General features: G+C 37.4%; 1 protein-coding gene across 1 annotated transcript in view; it reads left to right on the top strand.

The window, feature by feature from the left end:
- Nucleotides 1-19,222, top strand: part of dock4b (dedicator of cytokinesis 4b) — a 114,647-nt gene that overhangs the window by 37,266 nt on the left and 58,159 nt on the right. Inside the window, exons 12-19 of the mRNA XM_038286511.1 lie at nt 3,681-3,806; nt 7,675-7,799; nt 8,098-8,260; nt 11,185-11,291; nt 12,896-13,049; nt 15,312-15,409; nt 15,499-15,582; nt 16,812-16,912. Of these exons, the coding sequence (XP_038142439.1) occupies nt 3,681-3,806; nt 7,675-7,799; nt 8,098-8,260; nt 11,185-11,291; nt 12,896-13,049; nt 15,312-15,409; nt 15,499-15,582; nt 16,812-16,912 (958 nt within the window). The remainder of the gene's footprint in view (nt 1-3,680; nt 3,807-7,674; nt 7,800-8,097; nt 8,261-11,184; nt 11,292-12,895; nt 13,050-15,311; nt 15,410-15,498; nt 15,583-16,811; nt 16,913-19,222) is intronic.

The following is a 19,222-nucleotide window of genomic DNA, read 5'->3' as shown; positions in this document are numbered from 1 at the left end:
CCCTATCAGATCGAGTTTAAACAGGTTGTTCCTCCTCTTAAAAAAAACGAAAAAATTATACAAGCTTTTATACAGATTTTTTTAGTGGATGTTACAATGAAATAATAACAAGTAATTCCACATTTTGTTAGGTGTTTTGTCCAGTTTGATAACAGGGTCGTCAATCATTATTCTCTCCTCTTATTAAAGATTTGAACAGTTTATTTTATAAATTCAGTTATATTTAGAATAGTTTTTTTTTTTTATTGAGATTGATAGACAGATGAGCAGTTTTAAAGATACAACCTTTTTTTGTTCTCTATATCTTAATACTTGCCACAAACCCAATCCCCCATGTGTCTGGAACAGGCCTGTCTGAACTGGCAGCACAGTTTGCAACAAATGGGGAGCAAGATAATGATCCAAAGTTTTTAAGAGCAAATCAAATGTCAGTTATTTTGAATGTTAGATTATACAACAGGAATAAAAATCATATTTTTTTTTTACATCTCTTTAAAGTGCACACAAAATCTAGAAGTCATTACATAATTGCAGCTGAGTTCTAGTTATACAACAATGTGAGATATGACCTGAAGGGGCAGCCCTTAAAAGGTAAACAAAGAGTGTTATGGATGTAGGCATAGTATCAGTATGCAAGCGTTATAAAACTAAACTTTTAGCACTGTATTTTTACTATTTAGGAAAATGTTTCATTTGCAGTTTGCCCTTGCAGCAATACAGTTTTAGATTAGAGCGTATCATTATGTGTTATAGGAAGTGGAATTTATTACTTTTCATTTCAACAGAAAAGAAAACATACATGCAGCACAGTTACATAATCCCATGCTCATTTTTGTGCATGCATGCACATATTTGTCACCTTTTGTAACCATGGCTGGATGTGTAGTCATTTAGCACCATACAGGCAATTCTGGTCTAAAATATGAAGCACATTAGCTGTAGAGTTTGACTCCTATAGATATTACTTCTGAATTTATATTATCAATATATTTCTTTTTCTTCTTTACCTGTGTGCTTTGTGGCCATATTTCAGTTTCAAGTAACTAAACTCAATAGGCAGTGGAGCCCATAAGTGGCAATGATGATTTTGTTTACTTGGACTCTGTAATCCATAAATTTATATTTTATAAGAATTTGGCTCTGTATGAGTCAGGCTGATAATTCAGCTCCCACGTCCACATGCGTGTGTGTAGGCAGTGACAGAAGAGGCTGCGACAACTCAGATTTGTTTTTCTAAAGTTTTCTTTTTTCTCTTTTTGAAAGCTTAGAAGAGGCAGTTCGGGTGGGCTGAAACAGCAAAGGTTGTTGGCTACAGCTACCAAGCTGAATTATCTTACAGTAGTTCTCTGCAATGGTTTTAGGAGTTTTTTAGTTTGGACTTAAAACTATAGTGGATGATTTTTTTTTTCTGGAAAAAAGTAAATTTTTATATAACTGCCCAAGTGCAAGATGAGCCTACCTGCTCCTCCGTTCCTAAGGATGAGCACCTATCAATTGTTCAATATGAAGTCGGTCCATACTTTGAGTTAGGCATGTGTTTATGGGAATTTATGACCATTTTACGTGAAGAGCATTTTTTGAGGTCACATTGCCATTCAACCCCCAAACAGAAGACGTGGGTGTAAGAACAGGACGAATGCTTTTACAATAGAGCTCTCCTTTAGAGGCCTTATCTTTCCATTTTTGTCTCTGTCCATTATTTTGTCATAAACACTGACCTCAGATCAGACAAACTTGGCCTTCATTGCTGTAGATGTTGTTTTGGGTTCTTTTTTGACCTCCTGGATGAGTCTTCAATACACTCTTAGTGATTTTTGTTGGAAAACTTCTCCGGGGATTCTGTTTTTTCCATTGTTGGATAATGACTCTCCCTGTAGCTCAATGGAATCTCTGTATAACCCTTTCCACTATCACAGATCTCAGTGACTTGGTTAAATATCTGTGTTTCACAGGATTTTAGCTGGTTCTGAGAAAAAGATTAATTGTAAATGTGTTTTACAGCTCTTCTTTTTCCTTTGTGCTTCGGTTCTTCCATTTAGTTTTATTCATTTTCCGCTCCAGTGTTCATAAGGTGAAGACTTTTATAGTGACTTAAACTGTCAAGAGGAAGATGTTAGGACAGACAGCAATTTGGGGAAGCATTCTATCAAGCCCAGTCTAGCAGTATTTTACATTATTATTAAATAAAATCATAAGGCAAATATGATTTTAAAAAAAAGAATAATCCAAATGCAATTCATGTTCCCTAGCTATCTTCACTTTTATACATGTTTAATAGTCTGTGCTTTATTTGCAATGGTTTAAAGGTAAGCTTTGTAAGACACGCTAAGGTTAGCTTATTCTTGATCATGCACAGTTTGGTTCTAAAAAGAAACTTCAAGCTAATTTTACACATTTAGTGGCTAAAAAGAAAATTAAAATACTTTCTCTCAATAGCTAAAAATAATGAGTTGCTGATGCAGCTAATTGTGACTCATAAGGTCGTGCAGAGATAGGTTTATTAAGGTTATCTACCGACACCCAAATATTGTTTTGACACACGGAAAAGTAAAAAATATGGTAGGAAAAAAAAAGCTGTTAATCAATAGAACACTTTGATACACATTTTATTGTTAAAGCATAGATTATATTTTATTCTTTACCTTACAGTTTGAGGTCACTCCTCTCCTTAAGACCCAAAATTTCAAGTATTTCATAAGGGGGAAAGTGTTAAGAACTCAGATTTCGGTCAGAAGAAACACGTTTTCACCAAGTTACTCTCATACTCTGACCCTTTTTTTTTTGCTGGGGGTTAGAGTATTCCTTTTTGTTTTTATAAATAGAGAATGATATATTCATTAGCAAAATATTGGAAAACCTCCTGAAAAGCTCAGGTTTTCAGGATGTTTGGCTACAAGTTACCTTTTTCTGATAGGGAAGGGTGTATTGAAAATGTTATACATATTTTCTTTTCTTTTTCACCAATTAGTAGGAATTAAACATGCTAAGAAATTATTTAAAAAGTATTATTTCAATAGGAAATTAAAAACATAACATTAGAACATATTAATATTGACAAATAAATATACATTAATATTGACAAACCCTCTTTCGGACATTTAATGATCTGTTTTTTGGCTTTTCTTTTTTTAAATTCATGTTCCCTTCCAAAAATATGCCGTTAATTCGAAGAAAAGGAAACCCACTACAAATACATTGAGGGAAACCCAAGCTATAATAAATCTATTAGAGAAGCAATACTATGCCATACTGTTTTTACTATACCTTCGCTAATATTGGAAGCTACTGCATGAGTATATTGATTTTACACTGCTACAATCATGCAAGATTCTACCTAAGGAAAAGTTACAGATGACTCATTGGCTGCTTATATTTCTCTGTTTTTATGCATGTGTGGGTGTTAGCTTGGCCTGTATACAGTAAATAGCAGTAGCATTTGGCACAAATTAAATGCAGTTTCATGTTTGTAATGAAAGTTAATGTGTCCTATTTTGTACTTTATCTCAGAATTCACCATTACTGAAGTCTATATAATGTTGACAGAAGGGGGACGATTTAGTTTGAGCTCTTCATTGAGTGGTTTTGATTCAGAAAATGAAAGGAACAAGCCAAGATGATGCTGTTGCACTGTAAAAGTAAACACTGCTATGTTTAAATGTTGGGATTATTCTGTATTCCAGGTCTGTCGGTGGCTCTACAGCTTCTCCATGGAGACATAGACCAACTAAGGCGAGAGTACATGGGCCTCTTCACCCGTGGGGTGTGCATAACCAGGAAGCTGGGCTTCTCTGACATCATCATGCCAGGTAGGACTTTTCAGACCTTCCTTCTTCAGAACATTCATAACTTATTTACACAGTTGTTATAGCACAGTGGTGTCTTTGAAATACAGGATATGTTTTACCAACTAATTATGAAATGTCTTAAAATCAATGAAAACACAGGGTTTAGTGATTCCTTTAGGTAGAAGAAAAATTATAATAATCACAGTGTAATCCATCAGTTTGAAATGTTTTAAAAAAAATATTTTGCGATGCTATGTTAAAATTACAAACTTCAGTGGTTTTTAGTTTCTTCTTTTAAGCTCATCATTTCTGTCCTTAGCATCATGCTACCCCCACTGTGCTTCATGTAGGAAGGATCTTTCTTTTTCTTATTTTTACATTTTTAAGCTATAGAATTATTATGCGCGAACATGTTTAATCATTGTAAAGCGCTATGTTTATTTTTCAGCTTAATACAATTTCGAAGACCAAAAGGGGGAGTGGTGGCACAATGGCAGCCCGCTGCTCTTTAAGGGGATGGGTTAAATGCAGAGAGTTCATTTCGTTGCTCTGTACTTGTGACAGTGTAATTAAATTAGCATTAGGTTTCATGTTACCAAAACACTTTCTTTATAAATTTCCCATGCCCTCTGCATGGTTTGGACTAAACTCACTATCAGCTTTCTTTCAATAATGGCTATCTACTTGCCTCAATATCCTTGATGTGGCTAGGATATGGTAGTGGTAAAAAAATATTTTGCACTTTGCTTCCTCTTTACAATTCTTTACCACTTTGTAGAGAGATACATAGAATTCCCTTTTTTTGTGTGAAATGGATTAAATTGCCCCATTTCTTTAGAATTAAGAGTGCTTTCTCACCATTTTATACAATGCCCTCAAGATCCTGGTTTAACAGCAAATTACACAAGTAGGAAGATATAATTTCATAGAACATTTAACACAACATTCTTGTGTTGACACAGCTAATTTTGCAGCCAATTAATCCCCTAACCATTTCTGGATTAATGTGATTTTCTTTCGCTTATTTCAGAGATATTTTTTTGCAGTTTTTTTGTTTTACTTCTATAGATCCCTGAGCGTAGATATGCAGTAAACGTCCTTTTGTTCTGTTCTGTAATCAGTATTAATAGTATTGTTTCTGTTTGAGTCCGCTCACCTTAGAAACTGTTACTTATACCGAGTTTCAGAGCTTTAAACCCTTGACACATTGGCCCAGTGTGCATTCTGTTCCACATAGAGAGATTATAATAAAGACAATGCACAGTACAAATAAATGTTTAATCACTAATTAATTTGGAGACTGTATCCTGCAGCCTTAAATGAGGCTATTAGTGTGATGGACAAATGTAGCACTGAATGGCACATGAAGCTAAATATTATGCCTTCACCTGACTGTTTAGCTTGTTGCGAGAAGAATATGTCGACAGCAGTGTCTACTCTAAACCTCCCCTACTGCACCAATGAATTTGACTTGTTTGGAGATTGTGTTTAGTACTTAACTTAAATCCCTGATTGCTTTTTAGAAAATGCATTTCTTTTATTATAATGCTGGATTTTTATGGCTGTGTCCAGGTTAAAATATTTTGCAACCTCTTTACCCTTTATTTAAAAAAAATGTTCTATACTAGGTGCCACCTGTTTTCTCTTCAAATCTTACCATCTTCCCTGCCCTTGTGAAGAAAAACATCAGTAGAAAAACATGTATCTTTCAAATGAAGGCCTGGGAGACACTGTGAGCAGCAGTTTTCAAAGCACCAAAGCTTTAATATCATCTAGCCATGAAGTGTAACATCACTTCAGCTATTTAAATTGCAACACTAACACATTTTTTTAGAACCATTTTCTTTTACCGCCATTGTTTTTAAACAAGGGAACCTGCCCACTAAATTTAAAACCTTTAATATCTACTCTGAGCCTTCCAAATTATAAAATATTGTTTTTTTTTTCTTTTTTAACAGTGTCCTGTATAACGATGTGGCAATAAGAATAATTGTCTTGATGCCAAAAAGAGAGCCCAACAGATTTTGCTTTCACAAGTGGAGCAGTACGGCTATCACCATAGTGTTCCGCTCATTTATGCCTATAAATAACTTTATCAAAATTCATGCAGGGAGTGTTACAGATAATATGGACACTGCAATGTAAGTAGAACACGAAAGGAAAAACGGAAAACAGGAGAAAAGATGAAAGGAAGAGGATATAAAAGGGGAGATAAAAGGGAGATAATGATAAAACATCTTCAATCTGCTTCATCACCTGCAACGAGATGTAAAAAAAAACAGCACAACCAACGAATATAGCATAAGAGACACAATAAAGTAAGACCATGACACAATCGCTGAAGTATAAGTAGTATTATTTAAGCTGACATGCATACTGTGGTAGCTGAAGATCCGAATATGGGATCTCTAAGTACCTGGAGCCAAGCACCTGTAGTTGTTTGTGAGAGAGCACTTGTGCATTTAGAGTTTATCCAAAGGAAAAATGCTCAATAGTGGTTGTGAAGAGCCAAAGACGCGCCCCTCCAAAGCACTGAGGCGAGCGCCGGGGGACCCAAAGCCCCAGACGCCCAAAGGGATTCCAAGAGCGAAGGCGCCCAGGAGGGGCCAACCCAGGAAATCCGACCCCCCACCAAAATATTGTTTTTTAACGGCTGTTGCATCTTTAAATAAGCAAGCCGCCACACTAAGACCCTAAGGCTAAGCTGGATGTTGTCTCATCACCTTGGAAACAAAAGAAAGGAAAGAAAATACATTTTGTTATTAATTTGGCATAAAACTGCAGGAGAAGGAACTATGTAAACTAGTTGTTTTTTTAAAGTAACATTGAAGCTTTTATTAATGGAGGTTTGTTGGTTTTTTCTAGTCAGAATGGAGTCTTGTCTGGTCAGACGAACTAGTGACTGTGCCTCCCCTGGGCTTTACTCACACAGATTTACCTTTAGGATCTTTATCATTGTCTTTGTTTGGATGCAGACCCTTAATGCTGAGTGCTCTCACTTGTTCCTCCCATTTAAGTCAGCCCTCGGCTAAAGGAAAAAGTCTCTGTTTCTTTGTCTGCTGCTGCTTGAATGGATTTGTATCTGACCAGCTGCATAATCTTGCTCGTTATCTTTGGCACAATATAGAGTGCTTTTTACCTTTCGATGGCTCCTCCACCTGCTTCCGCTTTCCCCATTGTTGTGAACAGAACCCCCTCCCCATAACTTGGCCTTCCTGCTTCTTTTGAGCTTCTATAAGTGTGTTTTTCTGTGTGTGTGTGGTGCAGGCTTATATAGAAAAAGTCATGTTGCCAAATATTTTGCTGTTGACTGCAGAAAATCAATGTTGTGTCCTTTGGTAGAGATCTAATGATTGCCCGTACACTTTATCAGGCTTTATATGTCAAAAATGTCTGTAAACATTGCAGCAGAGGAAGCAAACCAATACCAACTCATACCCTTCATACTTTGCAGACCAGAGGATATGATTAACAAGAAAGCAGGAATGCAAAGTCTGTAGAAGTGCAACTTGTTTTCTGGCAAACAATTTCCCTGTTGAATTGCCACAGGATTTTATTATGGCATGCATTTGTATTTTAAACAGTTTCAATCGTACCATGTTCTACAGAATTACTTTATTTGAGGTTAATAGCATTAAAAAATATAGATTTCTGAACAAATAGTCAAATAAATACTATTCAGATGCAGTATTCTTTAAAGTGAAACCTTTTTTAAAATAGTTTTAGTCCATCTGAGGCCGATTTATAATAAACTGACATGTCAGTAGATAACATAAATGCTGCTGACTCTAAAGCTGTCCTCCTGTTGTGAATTGTTACTCAAAGGTCTGGGTGCTCCATCATACTGCTGTATAGACTATGTGTTAATTCTGCTTTCCTCTTCCTGCAGGGGAGATGAGGAATGACCTCTACATGACGCTGGAGAAGGGAGAGTTTGAGAAGGGTGGGAAGAGCGTTGCTCGTAATGTGGAGATCACGGTGTACGTCCTGGATGCTGATGGACAAATCCTCAAGGTAACAAAAAAAAGGCTTTTTGAATTTTTTTTTAAGGTTTTGATCAGAGAAGTTTGAAGCCGTTTGTTTCAAAATGGCACACCCAGATGGGAGCTGGGTGTGTCTGATATGTTGCCAGTTTCGTCTCCTGTTTGACTTTTTGCCGCTGTGGTTTCCTGTAATGCCTCGGTCTTGGAGAGAAAAAAAAAAAAAAACCCGCAACAGCACATAAACATCCACATAAAGCTTGTCCTCATAACTCTCTTGCTACTCCTTTGTTTCGCCACCCGCTCACCTCTTAACTGCCTTTGTCTTTCAGGGTTATGTGGCTGCCGGCTCCGGTGAACCAGGCACAGATGACTACCACTCTCTGGTGCTGTACCACAACAACAGCCCCCGCTGGGCGGAGCAGATCAAGCTGCCCATCCCAGTTGACATGTTCCGAGGGTCTCATGTCCGCTTCGAATTTCGGCATTGCTCCAGTAAGTGAGCGGTGACACTGTCTGCAGCACAATTCAACACAATTTGCAGAGCTTTGAGTTACAGTGAATGTTGTCTCCCTTGCCGACTTGCTGTTTGCCTGTCTGGAAGTATTATAGACAGAGTTTTCTTCTTGCATGTACATTTTAGAACACAATTGAAGTTTTCTCACCCATCCTCCAGTTCCCACACATCCTTTTTTTTCAGGATTCCAATTTTATATTTCAAGATTTGATTCCCTCATACAGTTGTCTATCTTACCTATATTCTCCTGGTATATTTTCTACCTGCAGTTCTTTTTTCTTTCTGTCTTTCCATTTTTCTTTCTGTTTTTAATTCAGTTTTGTAGTTCTGTCTATCCTTGCTTCCTTGTGCCCTCTTTTCCTCCCAGTATTTGCTTAGCACCTTCTTTCCCTGCCTTTGTTCTTATACCTTCCTGCCCTGCTGTTATTTCTGTTTTTTTGTTCTCTGTGTCTTTTTCAACCATTTTTCTGATCCTTTCCTTGTCTCATATTTCTATCTTTCATTCCTTCCTTGTGTCCTACCTTCCATCTTTGCCTTCCTTCCTTCTCCCTTAAATCCTCCCTATACAGCATCCCTCATTACTTGAAACCTGCCTTGCATCCCTGCTTGTGTCCCTGCTGTTATTCTTCCTTCCTTCCAGTTTCTAGTTTTTATCAGTTCTATTTTGAAGCAGGTCAACTGAAAAATAAAAGTCACTATTTTTTGCAAGTAAAAAATGTAGAAACTATTCACCTTTCCAAACACCATTGCCAGAAGAAAAGCTGTTTCATAGTGACTTCTGCCAACTTCTGACTGTCAAATGACTCAACATTTTGCAGCCCATTTATTCATCTCCACATCTCAGTATTTTATCCTGGATCTTTTTATCATAACTAGCTATTATTATTGTTTTTAAGCCAGTCGACTGTGTGGCGGTTTACAGTAGACTTAACAGCCTTATTAATCTCTGCGGGGCTTTTATTACATCCCATCGGCTGCTTGTTAGAATCCTATTTTAAACCTTTGGTGACATTAAAGTTAGGGAGGCCAAATAAGATTAAATGCTTAAGGAAAAATTGGCAGCTGTGATCAACCAAGATCCTAAATGTGAACAAGGTAATATTCACATGTAGAGGTGCATTTTATTTATTTATTTAGTTATTCATTGCAAAATAATGTAACTTAAATAGATGCAATATAAATGTCTCTATTCACAAAATTCAGTTTTCTTTATGTAAAGTATTTATAACAGGAGGGACAGCTGTGTCTGTAAACCATTATGAAATTCCAAACTGTTGAAAGGGTTTGTGTGAACTACTTAAAACGATTTGTCGCCCTAAAAGTATTTCAGGATAAACAAGGCTTGCCCAAAATATCTACAGCTGTTTCCTGGCTCCACGGCTGCTTAACGGTCTTACATGTAGCAGCATTCACACTTCAGCCTTATTTCTATTAAAAACATAAAACATTTGAGTGAATTTTTTTGGCATGCCTCAAAATCTATAATTTGCAAAGGAGAGAGTGCCTAATTGCTAGACCTTATACTGCAAATTAATTCCTTTGAATTTTCATCTTATTTTAACATCCTCTTTAGAGTTTGTAATAGCAAGAGATCTCATAATCCTTGTAAAGGTTCAAGATGATTAAATTTGTATTTGCTGTAAATAAGGACAACATTAGACAATATTGTTTTTAAACCATGTCCTCTCTTAGGAAAATAAACACACTTTAATCTGAAATGAATAATATGCTAAATAAGTTTTACCATTTTTGACATATCTTTATCAAAATGATTCTTCTGTGTCACATCATGTAATAAGTGCCATTAAGCAAAATTTTTAACTTAAGATTTTTTTTTTTTTTCTTTTTACTAAATCAAATGTACTAAAATTAAATTATTCCTCAAATGTACCATTCATCTTTCAAACACTGTTAAACTTTAAAAATAAAGTTTGATTATCTATGATGACTCTTAACACCACACAGATTTTTTTACTAGACAGAAATGTTCATTTGTAGTTTTTTACTTTATATATTTCTCCAGTTTATATCCAATTGCTTGATGAAGTAGGCACTCAATGATGCACATGCATTAAATTGGAAGAATTGCAAGCATTTTGCTCCTTTGTATGCACACTTGGCGTTTCACTACTATGTAAACAGAAGCATCAGATTGCATGTGATAATGTTGGGTTTTTGTAATGAGGGTAGTCATAGTATAGTAAGTCCATCATGTAATTACTGCACCCTTTGATTGACACAGGTAGTTTATCCCACATTACCATCAAATATTTATTAAGGTAATTTTTCAAAAGCTTTTATGGATAATGTTCACTTTTGCTGCAGCGTCTTCTTTTGTTCCCTGTAAAATGCAGCAGTTTACTGCAGATAACGTTTTTTGTACAAGAGATTGCAAAGATATGTTTTCCCAAGCAGAGATAATTGAACCTGTTTAAGGGTGCAACCTTGTGACAGGAAAAGGACAGCTGGAACCAAATTGGGGAAAGGCAGGTCACTTAACAGTGCAACATTGCAGAGCTATACTAATTCCTGTTCATATACAAGCTGGGTTTAGCACTGCAGCACACCTGGCAGACACAATTACAATTAAAACATTTCCTTTAACAACCGTTTTTTTATGAGCCATGTGGCAAATCATATATTATTTATGGTTACCATATGAATATCTACAAAAAGTCCCTTATATTTGTTTGTATATGTGTTTTTTTTCCTGCAATTAGGATGTTCCTAATGTATCCAAATCACCACGTATTTACAAAGTTGAAGCTGATTTTATCCAAAAACAAAGCAAATTTTGACCTGATTTATCATATCTTTTCAAATCTATTCCTGTCGGTTTACTTGCAGTCTTCTTTTGTCTATTTTGGGCTGATATTGATGTCCATGTCTCGTTGTCTGACAGCTAAAGACAAGGGAGAGAAGAAACTGTTTGGCTACTCCTTTGTTCCTCTGATGCAGGAAGATGGCAGGACTCTGCCAGATGGCACCCATGAGCTCATTATCCACAAGGTAAAAACTGCTTATCCTTAGTATCAAGGTCTGCCTGAGCAGCACTGTATTAAACACTGTGTCCTTGGTAAGCTTTTGCTCGTCCAGTCACATTCTGTTGATTAGTAAAATGCTGCATCACATCTTGCATGTAAGATCTCCCACCAATTGGCTTTTGGGAGTACTTAATAGGGGTTACCAGCCCTGTTTATTATTATGAGTAATCTCTGAATTGCAGAAACTACTTATCTGATTAATCATACTGCTTGTGCCACAGGTTGAGATGCAGTTCACATTGCACCCAATAGGCCAATGAGTAAAACCCTTTTGAGGTCAAATTTAACCTCAAGCCAAAGCAATGCAAAAAAAAAAAAAAAAAAAAAAGACAGTTTGTTCCTTTTTTTTTTTTTTACTTCACCATATAGTTTCACACATTCAGAGTTTGAGGTGTTACAGAACTAATAAAAAATAGATAAACGTCTTCTATTAAAAGCCATTGCTACTATGTCGTGAGTGCAAATGTCACCGTTCGGTGGAGGTTTAGAAGACTCAAATGCAAAGATCTGCATGCAGAGGTTCATCTTGTAGATTTAACGATAGAACTGAGGCTAAATTCAAGAACCAAAGGACCAGAAAACATCAGGAAAAGCTCAAGTGGGAAGCCAGAGATGACGAAGCAACTAAACAACAAAAAGGAACCAGCACTGAGTGAGTGCAGAGGTGGAGTATATAAGGGAAACAGAACAAGGATGGGCTAATGAGCTGAACATGGAATAATTGAGATTGGAACTTACTAGAAGGAAGCAAAGAGGAAAGGAAACAAGCACAAGGGGGTAACATAGAGTAACTAATGACTGCCTGATATAATGGAAAATAAACCAAAAATCAACAAAACAGAACAACTTATACTGTAACTGAAAACTAAACACTCCCAAAAGGGCAGAACCATAACAGCAAATTTTTGAAGACTACATTGTTTCTCCTTAGCCAGATCTACAAACCTCCAGCAATTTTAGCCCTCTAAAAAAAACAAGGTTATTGTACTGCATGTCCAACCCATGTCCTGTATATATGGAACCATTATTTATCCTGCACTTGCTGCTAATGCACTTCTGGTTAGACCTAAACTGCAATTTGTTGCCTTGTACCTGTACCTGTGTAATGACAATAAAGTTGAATCTAATCTAATCTACACTGTTGTCTGATAACACAATATCTAGTTTTGTCCGTCCCTAAATTTGTGCTCTGCCTATTTTTCAAGCCAACTTCATTAGCTTTGCATACTCCCACCATTAAATGGGTGAAGTCCCATTGTAATGTCAGATGGATAGTTGCTGAGAAACTCAATGAAACTGGCCTAGTTTCTACTCAGACCCGAAATAGACTAAAGAATCAAAGCCTCAGATTTATACTAGATTTAAGCTTTATAGAGGCAAATATTGATCTCCAGATACTAAACTGGGTGTTAACCTCAACTTTAAGTCTCTTATACCAAATTGCATACAGATTGCTTTTCCTGCATTTAATTTATATCGCAGAAATACATTTTGGCTGTTCTGTTGCTTTAGCTTTGTTATACAGTTAGCTCATTTAGCTCATTATTTTGTACTATTGTGTTTCTCTAGTGTGAGGAGAACACCAGCTTTGCGGACTGTACCCGCTACCTAAAGTTGCCGTTCTCCAAAGTCAATCTTCCTTCAAACAATCAGACACTGAAAGGCACCAAAGAGTCTTTCTGGATCACCAGCTTCCTCTGCTCCACCAAGCTCACACAGAACGGTAAGGGATTCACTTCTGATTTTTTTTCCAAATTTTAGTTGGCATGTTTAGACTTGATTACCGAGTTTTGAGGCTTCTGTTTCTTGGAGATGCAGTGCATGAATTAGTCGTAGAGGATGGTGTGTCCACTTGTTTATCGTGTTTATGTGCAAGCTAGACAAGTCTGCAGCACAGCAAATTAATGCAGGTGGTTAGAAGAGCATCACAAACAATCCAACATTATTGTTAACTTTTTTGTAAAATCTCCCTCCTACTGTAAAAATTATTTTCTCACCAGCTGTCTTAAAGCATCATCAACTTAAAAACACAGATTTTTATCCAAAGTTACAGGATTAAATTGTCTTAAGGGTGAGATTTTTTTTCCTGTAGTTTTTAAATATATTCTTGGATACAGCAGTTAGAACAGCAAGCTTCCTACGAAAATACTATTTGTAGCTAATCTCCCCTGTGGAGAGAGCCATTGCTCACCTTCTCAACATCTGTCCAGTTAGCAGTTATCCCCATGGTTGTGTAGCTTATTGACCCAGGCTAGATCAGGGGTTCCCAAATATCGATTCATGTTAAAATAAGTTAGTTTCATATGATACATTTTATTATATAATTATTTTATTATTAAATTAGTTTTTTCTTTCAATTAATTATTTTTTTCATAATAATAATTGAATTTCATTGACCTCATAATGGAGAAGGCTAAGAACTCTCTGCATTTAACCCATCCCCTTGGGGAGCAGTGAGCTGCCATTGTGTTGCGCTTGGGGAGCAGTGTTGGGTTAAGGGTCTTGCTCAGGAACCCAGAGTGAAGGCAGTGGGATTGGAACCGGGTACTTGCAACCTCTTCAGAGCACAAGCGCACTGCTCTTAGAGGGACATTTAACAATCTAATAAATAACAATCAATGATTTATCAGTAAGAAATCATTACAATGAGAAGAAATACAGGCCTGAAATACTTATTTTGTAAAGCAGGCATCCCCAACCTCGCTCCTCGAGGGCCGCTGTCCTGCAGGTTGTAGAGGTTTCCTTGCTCCAGCACAGCTGATTTTAATTGAAAGCTGATTAACATTAAAATCAGCTGTGCTAAAGCAGGGAAACCTCCAAAACCTGCAGGACAGCGGGCCTCGAGGACCGAGGTTGGTGATGCCTGTTGTAAAGAATATATTTGAGTTTGCCTTTGAAATACTAAGCAACAAAAATGTTTAACTGTTTTCCAATATTCTAATTATTTGAAATGTATCTCAATGTGAAAAAGATGGAGAGGCTTGGATTTACAGATTCCCTCTAGCAATATGTATTTCTAGAGTTTTAACTATTAGGAACATAAAAAAAAAAAAACTCAATCTAATGGTTGATATGAGTGGAAAATGGGTTCTGTGTAAGGTTGAATTTCATAGAACTATTCAAGTCAGACTGCAATAACAGATGTGTAAATATTAAGAGAGGAAACTTGGCCTTTGTGTTAGTAATTAGGAGAAAGAGTGATACAGTACCTACCTAGCAACATCTGGCTTTTGTATTTATTGTGAACAAAAGACATGGAGTCCACCACAAAGTTTACACTACTTGGATACCTTTTCCTTTCAGCAATAAAAATCTGCACTGCAATGTGTATCCTGCTCTGTTCCATGTAGGCTCTCTGCAACAGGAAAAAACAGTCTATATGCAACTTTAATGTGCAATGAACACACATGTCTATTTCCCCATTGAGGAGTGTAAAAGTCCCCTTTTCAACATAATGAGATAGAAGGTTTTCTCAGAAGACGTAAACATACTTGAGATGCTGAAGAAGTGCATTGATTTTTTTTTTTTTTTTTTTTTTTTTAGCAGACTGGTTGTTGAAACGTTCTTTATGGGTTAGATAGATCCTTACAAGGTAGATTAGAGGAATATTTTTAGTCAAACTGTGGCATGCACACGCAATGTTAGATTTTACACATACAGTAGCACAAAAGATCCGCCTTAGAAAAACTCAGGAGACAGTTGAAAGGCTTTCTTTTTAAGGCTTATGTTTTATTCATCCAAGCGTCTGGGGACCCTTGCTCGGGAAAATAACTGTTTATCTCCTCCATTCCTCCACACCAGAGAACGGTGTCATTTGTTTGGATCCGCTGGTGTTTTGAGGCTATAATTGAATGAGTCTGAGAGAGCAGAGTTAAGTTTTGCTCTGCTTGTTACGTTTTTATTCACTTAAGACAGAGACTTGCAGCTTCAAGTCTTGTAACTCTCTTAATTATTTCGATGCATACATGTTTGGCTCTTTTTAAAGGTGACATGCTGGACCTGTTGAAGTGGCGAGCCCACCCCGAGAGGATCAATGACAGCCTAACGAAACTGAAAGAGATAGACGGGTCTGAGATTGTCAAAGTAGGTTTATCTTTTCTGTTTCCCATTAAATTTAAATCCACCCAGTACGCTCAAGTGTAAATATATGTATGCTTTACTGCATTAATCAGTTTCTTCAGGACACCTTAGACACCCTCTTTGGCATTCTGGATGAAAGCTCTCAGAGATACAGCCTCAAGGTGTTTGATTCACTCGTAAGTACATTTTTTGCACCCCTTCTCATCTTCTCCATCTACAAAAAGGACAAGTACAGATACCCAAACTTAAAAAGAAAGATTGTGATGTAACGCTTCACAGCTCGCTAAACCAATCCTGGCGTCCTCGTGCTTCACAGAGCAGAGGCGGTAGATCGATCTCCAGGCCTCTCCTCCTGTCTCTCCATGCATCAGGCTCACACTGAGGCATAAACACACTCTTTCCACACTTTTTTTATATGATGAAAACACCTGGTGAGCCACTCTTCTCTTCAAATTAGCTTTTTTATGGTTTTGAGATCAGTATAAGAAGCTTGACAAGGTTTGGGCAAAATTCTTACAACATCATAGAATCAATAAAGGCCCCAAAAGGCAGTCAGATAAATTGTTCATATACTTTAATATACAATACAATTTTTATGCACAATATTGTAGTACAGAGTTTTATTTTAAGACTCCAGAAGTGCAAAAACTAGCCTAAATTATTACTGTTTTATATGAACGACCAAACAAAATGGATGCATTACAGTAAAATAGATCTGTGTAGAATTTTCTGAAAATATATACTCGTAAAAGTTAAAATAGGGTTGTATGTATTTGTATTTTAACTCCATTTAATCTGCTACTACTTAAAAAAAGGGCTAAATTTGGACCTTTCTGCTCTGTGTCTTGGAAAACTGGCACTGCACTTTAATCTGAATGTTCCAAACTCTGCAGCCGTAGTAAAATTGGGATGTTTTTGCTGTCGTTGTTTTATCAGTAATATCAAGAAAGCTGGTTGACTGAGCTTGAAAGGCTAAAAATATAGTTCTCTGGCTGTTCTCTGGCTGTGCAAAGCTGCTAAACTCATTCCCAAAAAGACTTTCATTAGGGAAAAGTGGTTTTAAAACTTATCAAAATAAAAGTAAATTTGCATGCACAATTTTCAGAGAATTTTTTGTTCTTGTAAAAAAAATAAAAATAAATAAATAAATGAGCAGGTCAGAATACAAATATAAAATGTGCACAGAGGGCTTTATTTATTTCTACTTCTAATAATTATTCCCCAACAAAATGTTTGGCTTTGATTACAACTCAGGAGTTTCTAAAGAGGGCTGAATAAGGATGCATGTCTGATATTTAAAAAAATTATAAACCGTGCATAATTTTCCCTCTGCAACCATATGCTGCTACTACGGTAAGAAATGCAAACTAAGAACGATGTGTCCGTTTTTTGTTATCATTACCAGGTTCATATCATCAACCTCCTTCAGGACAGTAAATTCCAGCACTTCAAACCAGTCATGGACACCTACATTGAGAGTCATTTTGCTGGAGCTTTGTCCTACAGGTCTGTAGATTCTCTGTTTCTGGTTCCCTCATGCGTAGCTGCTTATGGACAACAGCAGCACGTAGCTGGAGCATGAGTTCTGCAGCCTTTCCTGCTTATTGCATTTTAATATATCACAACAACCAGACTACAGCATTGCTGAGAGGTGCCTCTGTACAACCTGCTGCTTTGAGTCAAGTTGAGGAATGAATTCAATGCTCATGGTGCCACCTGGCTGATGGAAAAGGAATTATTGAACTCCTCAAAAAACATGCAGACTGTATACTACTGCAAACTTAAAGTGATGTTTTTTTTGTTTTACTCTGACCTGACAGACTCTGTAGACATCTTCTCTAGAACCACTAAAAAGGCTCTCGTTCCGCTGCAGTTCCAAATAAGTCTTTCCACTTTTTATATTCTTCACCTTGCTACAAAAAAAATTTATATTTTATTGGGAATAGATGCATTTGTTTGCTTTGGACGAATGTTCAGGGTAATTGTCCTACTGGAACTTAAAATGTTGCCCTGGTTTTAAATCTTCTGCAGCCTTTTTCAGGGTTCCTTCCATGATTTCCCAGTCTTCATTGCCATCTGTCTTGCCTTGAACTCTGAGCAGTTTGATCTATCTACTGCACAGCATGTGGTAAACTATAAAAGGACATTTCACCATATATTTCTTAAATCAAAGGCTTTCATAATGAAATATTTAGAATGCTCAACAAACGGTCTTTTCTCTGCAAGTAACCATGGTCCTCTTGGCTCCTTCACTGATGAAGGCTCCCCTTCACTATTGTTATGTCAGGTGAAGGCCATGTCTTTGAAGCTTTTCAGTCATTACTTAATCTTTCTGCTTATGGATGATAGATAAAACAGTCCTCTGTGAGACATTAAACTTCTAAATGAGCTCTAATACCAAACTCTTCTTTAAAGGGATAGTTCGGGATTTTTGACATGAATCTGTATGGCATCCCCATCACCAGTGTCATGCAATCACACTGACTTACCCCTGGCAGCGTCCTGTGAGCAGAGTTCTCGTCCAGCTTTGGTCAAGCCGAAAGTAGTCCGGCAGGTTTGCTAGACCCAGCGAAATAAAACGTTTCTCTTCCCAAAACATTATGTGTTCAAAAGAGTGATATTTTTGCATCCCAAAAACATTGTAGTGGAAAAAGTCACACGTCGTTATCACTTGGTCCTATTTTCTCTCTGTTCGTATCAGTGAGCGCCGTCATTCTGACAGCAAGCTCAACTTTGAGGAGGGCAGGGAAGTCGCTGTTGTTTGTGATGCAGACAGCAGCTGCTGCAACTCCGACATCCTCATCAATGGAAAGGTTCTGTATCTCGGGCATTACTAAATCCCACTTGTGGCAACAGTAGCATCCACCTCTGTCTGCATTAATTCGCACTTGAAACAAGTGCACCATGATTTGTCGGCCACCCTGGATATCGCAGCTCCAGCTGAGGCTCCTGCGGCTCCGGCTTCAGCTTCCATCACCTCTCTGTCCACCCTCTCTCTTTCTGCCCGATCTAACTCCATTTGTCGAAGTTCATCGTCAGTGTACTCGGGTTCATAAAGATATCCCTTTGGCTCTAAGTGGAAGTCGATGTTTTCCTCGTCGCTCTCGTAGTCAGACATCTTCCCCAGTAGTAAACAATCGCGAATCAAACAGGTAGGCCCTTAACCTGACAACAGCCAGATGCATGCCTCGCTCCGCCCAGCTAGGAGCTAGGCGGAGCGAGACATGCATCTGGCTGTTGTCAGGTTAGTAGGCCCTAGCTGTCAGGTCATGGTGTCGCGCGCACTGATACGAACAGAGAGAAAATAGGACCAAGTGATAACGACGTGTGACTTTTTCCACTACAATGTTTTTGGGATGCAAAAATATCACTCTTTTGAACACATAATGTTTTGGGAAGAGAAACGTTTTATTTCGCTGGGTCTAGCAAACCTGCTGGACTACTTTCGGCTTGACCAAAACTGGACGAGAACTCTGCTCACAGGATGCTGCCAGGGGTAAGTCAGTGTGATTGCATGACACTGGTGATGGGGATACCATACAGATTCATGTCAAAAATCCCGAACTATCCCTTTAATATTATCCCCTACTTTGTCAAATCTCTAAGCCCTTAGCAGAAAAGCGGCATCAGTGCGAACTTTGCATCTTACAAAGAAGCTAAATGCTAAAATGGCTTATGAAGGGAGATGTTGCACTTTATCTATAGCTATCAAAGTAGTAGTAGGTATGTATCTCACACATGTCACTGATCTAATTTTTGTTAGCATATCACAAAAAATTGTGAAAAAAACAGATTTTCTTGGCTGTAATGTGACCA

Source organism: Cyprinodon tularosa, unplaced genomic scaffold, assembly GCF_016077235.1.
Source record: "Cyprinodon tularosa strain WSP-4 unplaced genomic scaffold, ASM1607723v1 ctg227, whole genome shotgun sequence".
Classification (NCBI taxonomy): domain Eukaryota; kingdom Metazoa; phylum Chordata; class Actinopteri; order Cyprinodontiformes; family Cyprinodontidae; genus Cyprinodon; species Cyprinodon tularosa.
This window is presented reverse-complemented; position numbering and strand designations above follow the sequence as displayed.